Source organism: Schistocerca americana, chromosome 7 (assembly GCF_021461395.2).
Source record: "Schistocerca americana isolate TAMUIC-IGC-003095 chromosome 7, iqSchAmer2.1, whole genome shotgun sequence".
Taxonomy (NCBI): domain Eukaryota; kingdom Metazoa; phylum Arthropoda; class Insecta; order Orthoptera; family Acrididae; genus Schistocerca; species Schistocerca americana.
The window spans coordinates 41,099,532-41,105,389 of NC_060125.1; the positions used below are offsets into that span (position 1 = coordinate 41,099,532).

The following is a 5,858-nucleotide window of genomic DNA, read 5'->3' on the forward strand; positions in this document are numbered from 1 at the left end:
GGGTTATGTATACATCATTTCTGCAAAACTGTATAAAATCAAACACTTCCTGTAAAGATGAAGCATATAAGAGTGAAATTTCTTGTAGCAACATACAGATATAAAGACTAACCTTTTTTTTACTTCGGAACATACAGTATACATCTGAAATTATTATACTTAAAAAAAAAATTTCCCTTTCCACAGTGTTATGTATAAAATAAAACTATTTATTCAACATTTGTAAAATAAAAATATTTATTCATCACTTATACATGTAAATCACAGATTTTGTTACTGGTGAGCACACACACACACACACACACACACACACACACACACACACATTACATCTGGAATCATATCATAGATGATTCTGTGTCAAGACCATTTGGTCAAGTTTTATCTCTTCGTGCAATTCAGCATCTTTGTGTGGAGATGGCGGACACTGTGTCATTTCATTCCAGTTGATTTCTGTGAAATCTATAACAATATGTTTGCGCTTTGGAACATACTGCCTGGAAGCAAAACACTTATTTTATTCATCAACACACTATGGATTTATGCAATTTACAGAAATCTAAGGATCTGTATACATTATAAAAATATTAATACATACACTAAATACATACACTAAATACATACACTAAAATTATTACAATCAAATCAGCAACTATATGTACTTTTAGGAATAGTTATACATACTCTCAACCATTCTATATGACTTTACTACTGTTCAATACAAATAGTTTTCAGATTCACAGATTATGGTTTTATGCATTGAGTTTTTATAGCTCAACATGTCTCACTGCTGTATTTTATCATATATTGAAACTGCTAACAAGATTAAAATTGTGGTCCAATGCAGAACATCTACAGTCATCCTTGGTATTTGCTACTGCAGAAATTTTCTTACTATAAAGTTATCTATCTACATTAAATTCAAGCTTCACGACATAAATCTCCAGTTCAATACACAGTTTTAATCTGCCAAGAGATTTCATAAGAGCAAACACTACATTACAGAATTTAAAATTAATTCTATTTAAATTCCTTTGTGGAATAACTGTAGTCGGGTATAACTAAAGGAGACGGTAATTGAGTCAATGATTTAAGCAGAGAATGTTGTTAGTAATTTTGTTTCAGAAAAAGATAACAGTTCATTCCACTTACCAGTACTTGACACCAGAAGAGTCAAACATTCGTTTGGAAGCAATTGTTTCCAGTTTATGGGAATTCTTGTCAGACATATAAATGACTTCTCGAATGCCAGACTGAATTATTATCTTTGCACATTCATTGCATGGGAACAGAGCAACATACATAGAACAGTCTTTCACATCTGCTGAATTTTTGTTCAATATTGCATTCACTTCGGCATGACAAACTGCATTACAAGACAGGTAAGTACAATATGAGATTACAACAATTGAAACCAGGTAATATAAATAGATGTCACCTTTTTTTTCCTTTTCTGTTGTTTGCAGAGACAGAGATACATTTATATGGCTACTAAATGAACTGTACGGGAACATGCCTCTTGCATATTTGGGATCAATGGAAGCATTCAATTTCACCCATCTGCTTTGACCCATTATGTAATAGCGTGGCTTTTTTGAGTTGGCTGTGTTTGTAGATGTCTTGTTGTATCTGCTGGTGTCCACTGGTGGTTGTAGCTGATGGTGCCCACTGGTGGTGGGCATGCTGAGTTTAACTTGTGATATTGGGATGATTTGAGTTTTGGTTGTCATCGTGATAAGGTGGTTTTGAGTTAAGGGAGATGGTGCAGTAACACGGGTAGTGGAAGTGTTTTCAGCGAGTGATTACAGTTATTTTTTGTTTATGTATTTGGCGTTTTTGTTAGGCCTGATTAATTCGGTGCTTGTTGTGCAGAAAGAAGTCTAATATTTCTTTTTCTTTCTTTTTTATTTTCCCCGTTAGGTATGGATATGACAGTGAAGTTTACAACTGTATCATTACATTCTGAGATGCGTGATGATGTGATGTCTCTCATACACTTTCTGCAGATGGTTGGTCTTATTGCTGAATATGTTAAGTGTCACGTTTGTGGCGTGTGTGTGTGCACATGTACCTAGATGGTATTTCCGGCTATTATTGGTAAGTAATTTTTGTTTTCGTTTTATTGTATAGTAATTTGATGTTTTGTATGTTGTATATTTAAGGTAGGTCGGTTGTGTTTTAATTGATGTAGTGAATATGGAGTATTTGGGTTTTTGAGTTGTGGGGGATTTGGTTCCACTTTTCAGAGTTGTAGGTGATGGTATTTTGGTATTGATAACTGCCGTTTAGCTATATAGGCCAAGGGAAAGGTCTGATTCCTCTTTCTGGAGTTGTAGGTGTTTATTTTTGGTATCGGTAGTTCCGGTTGAGCTATATAGTTCACTGGAAATGTCAGATTCCTGTGGTGGTGTTGGTGTAGCGAAATGCTATAATTTAATTTTTTTTATTATTTGTTCTGTGATGGTGCAGTTGTTTATTGTTGTATATTTAGCTTATCCCCACCCTAAAACGCCAATTTCCTGTGGTTGTCCCATTACTTTCATTTTATTTTTGGAGTGAGGCATTACTGTGTCCTTTTTATATTTGTTCGTGTTTGTTGGCGTGTATATGTAGTGACACCATTGTCAGTCATTTTGTATACACTGGAAGTACTCGTTTCCCCATGTTGATGGCGCCATGGGTCAAAACAGATGGGTGGAATCTGACACTTCTGTCATGTCCATATTTGTATCCATCTGTTGTTTAGTCATATGCACTTACATGGAAATTAGTAGAAAATGCTTCTACATACAAAATGGTATACACAGACTGCAAAGATTTATATCTTCTTGACTTTTATTTTAACAGTTTCACAAAAAGTACACTGCTTTCCTGAACTGAATTAAAGTGAAACGTGACATGTGTATATTAACAAAAGTACATGAAATGTAAGTTATAAACAATTTAATAACTTCATAACAGTACTAAAGAAGTCGAAGAAATTAATACCTAGAAAAGTGTACAGTAGTGTCTTCATCGTAAAAAAAAAAATTCCAACACGTCATGTGTGTAAGCCACCTTTGACTACTGATTATAAACACCAAGTATTGCACAAGAAGAGGGAACATACCATTCAACTCACTTAAGCCACACGTGTAGTTAAGCGGGATATTGCCCATGCACTGGAAATTGTCAATGTTTAATCCTAGCAGTCTTTTAGATATAAATAAGGTTGGCACAAAGCAATTTATCAGAATATTTGGTAACAGCAAAACATAAGCTGCTAGTCAGATTATGAGCTAGACAGTGCTATTAGGCCCCACATATTTTTCAGAGAAGGGGAAAAATTGGCAATGCACTGTGTGAGATGTGATGGGGACACAAGAAGTTGTTTCAGCAGCCAATTGTAAGTACACAATGAGAGAGGTTTTTCTTATAGTAGTCAACTGAATGAGTCATTTTACTTCATGACATAAATATAATAATGGAGTTAACTATGTAATAAACACAGTTGAACCATAACAAACATAACTGTGGTACAATAGAGGCCTACCACTTCAGTAATAAATGTTTATAACACACACACACACACACATTGCAAGATGTCTTTCCAAAAAAATAGGTGTATGTCATTTTTGTATTCACAAAAGTACTAAGTAAGGACAAATTCTAAAACTGAGTGTCTAAACCACTTTCTTTTTTGGTTTCCAAACATGGGTAAATTATGGTATGACAATTTGAAATTGACTGCTGCACACACACACACAGTGAAGGACCTTTTGCCACTGGCCAGGCCATGAATCAGGCTCTGCTGTGACCACTGGTGGCCTTACAGTAGCCAACATATCAAACTCTTATCAATGGTAGAGGAAAACCATAAATTGCACACCAATGTACACATTGGCATATCAGATTTTCATGAAACTTACTGTCTAATGGGCATACATGTAAGAATAAGAAAGAATGAACAATTAGTCAAAGGCATACAGACCATAAAAATATTTTGTTTCCAGTTTATTAGAACTTGTTTTATTCCATGGGTATTGATCATCACTGCAACCAGATGGCATTCCATTGTATCCAATACCCACTATTTTCTTTTCCTTATTTACTATACATGCACCAACTTGGGAACAAGGATCCTTACTACGTTTCGCAGCAAGAAAAGCAGTGGCCATAAAGTATTCATTCCACTCCAAATAATCCTCTCTCTTTGAGTTTATATCCCTGTTTGCAAGCAGAAATGATTATGTAGCGTAAATATATGCACATTATTTGAAAGAAAATGGTAAATAACAGGGCTATAATTGAAATGGTAACTCAGTGTCAACAATATGTGTGTTTGGTTTGTTTCCATAAATTCAAGCATCAGGACTTAAGTCACTAGTTCAAAACATAATATTAATCTGCCTAGAGGTTTCATAACCGCAAACACTACAATACAGAATTTAAAATTTATTCTATTTAAATTTCTTTGTGGAATAACTATAGGTGGATACAACAAAAGAAGATTATTCGTGGTTACACAATTCTGACTAACAGAGTTAATGCTTATATGGGACACAAATCATGCTGAAAAACGTATGAACAGAATGAAAACTTTCGGCTCTTGAAGAATAGGCATATGTGTAAAGTTAACAGAAATGACCTCGGCAACAGTCTATTTATTTACAAGATAGAATATACCATAGCTAGAAATGAAAGACTGCTGGGTGGTTGATGCGAATTACCTGTTATTGCAAGATGTTTCCGCCATGTGCCTTGTTGTTCCTTTTACAGACGGATTTATTTAAAAGGTCCCTTTGTGGCTTTACTAATGTTAGGGATGTACTACTGCAACATTATGAAAACATCATTAAATAAACACCTGCTATCGCACGCTGTTATTCCCGTGATCGCGAAAACTTACTTTCACTCCGGAGTTGTTTATACATCGAATCCGGTTGTGCAGCTGATGACACACATGCCAGCTCGAAACTTGAAGTTAGAACTACAGTTGCAACTGAACGGCGAAGAGGGTCAGTTCACGCAAATTTTCCGATTCTCCAAACGTTCCACATCACTTTCATTAATTTTAGGTTACTAAATACTAGGTAAACTTAACAGCACGTAACGTGATATAAGAACAATTTCGCGGTAAATTTCAATAAAGTGAATCGACATTTCGACTAATCGAACTTGCAGGATTTAAATCTGCGGTCTGTCGACAGCGGCAACAAATACAAACATCATACAATAAACTATCGATATAACGATCCATTGAAGGTTTATTTATTTATTTTTTAAGTTATTTTGATAAAGGCCAATTCACATTGGACATCACGGGACCGTCAACTCACGGTCAACTCCACTGGCCGTGACGCCATGTCATGTGCCGTCCCGCCTAAACATTCTGTGATGCATTTCAACTGGCGGCACGTCACGTTACGGCACCGTCGAGGTTTGGCGGGAAGAAAAGTTTTGCTGGCTGATGTCATCCGTCTATTGTTGATCACATCACCCTCAAACTCAATACCCCCCAATACAAGGCTGTGCGCAGATCTTCTAATTGCCTTTCATTGTGTTTTCGAGGTTAATATCAGTTGTTTTTTTGTTCGTTATTTGTTATAAATTATTCCGTTTCGTTATTTCTTTTGTTAAAATTTATAATAAATGAGGAAAGCGTAATTGAATCTGTGAGGCAGCAGTCTGAATTGTACGACACGAGCGTACCAAATTACTGCCCTCTACTATATTTATGAAGTGGATTTTTATACCTACCGTACGGTATTTAAAATTTGACAGCGAAATGCATTGCAATATGTCTCCAACTTGAGGTGAAAAAAGTACTGCGGATAGAATCAGAGTGATTAGTAGGTGGAATTTATTTGTTTGTTGTC

At 35.5% G+C, this 5,858-nt stretch overlaps 1 protein-coding gene across 2 annotated transcripts; it reads right to left on the bottom strand.

The window, feature by feature from the left end:
• Positions 1-219: 219 nt before the first annotated feature.
• LOC124621887 (deoxycytidylate deaminase) lies at positions 220-5,147 on the bottom strand. 2 transcript variants are annotated; one of them, XM_047147357.1, is made up of 5 exons: positions 4,889-5,147; positions 4,710-4,812; positions 3,971-4,206; positions 1,153-1,366; positions 220-497 (listed from the first exon to the last, which is right to left on the bottom strand). In XM_047147357.1, exons 2-5 carry the CDS (start codon positions 4,733-4,735, stop codon positions 344-346), a joined length of 630 nt encoding a protein of 209 aa, XP_047003313.1. In that variant the 5' UTR covers positions 4,736-4,812; positions 4,889-5,147; the 3' UTR covers positions 220-343. The 2 variants fall into 2 exon arrangements, with proteins under 2 accessions (XP_047003313.1, XP_047003312.1); XM_047147356.1 differs by lacking the exons at positions 3,971-4,206; positions 4,710-4,812; positions 4,889-5,147 and having other exon boundaries at positions 1,153-3,958.
• Between the last annotated feature and the right edge of the window lie 711 nt (positions 5,148-5,858).

What these genes read in the sequence shown, in the direction of transcription:
- LOC124621887 (XM_047147356.1), bottom strand. Translation starts at nt 1,730, where the DNA reads ATGACAACCAAAACTCAAATCATCCCAATATCACAAGTTAAACTCAGC. An exon ending in TCTTCTGGTGTCAAGTACTG is followed by an intron (nt 498 to 1,152) that starts GTAAGTGGAATG and finishes TTTTGCTTCCAG; the next exon opens with GCAGTATGTTCCAAAGCGCA.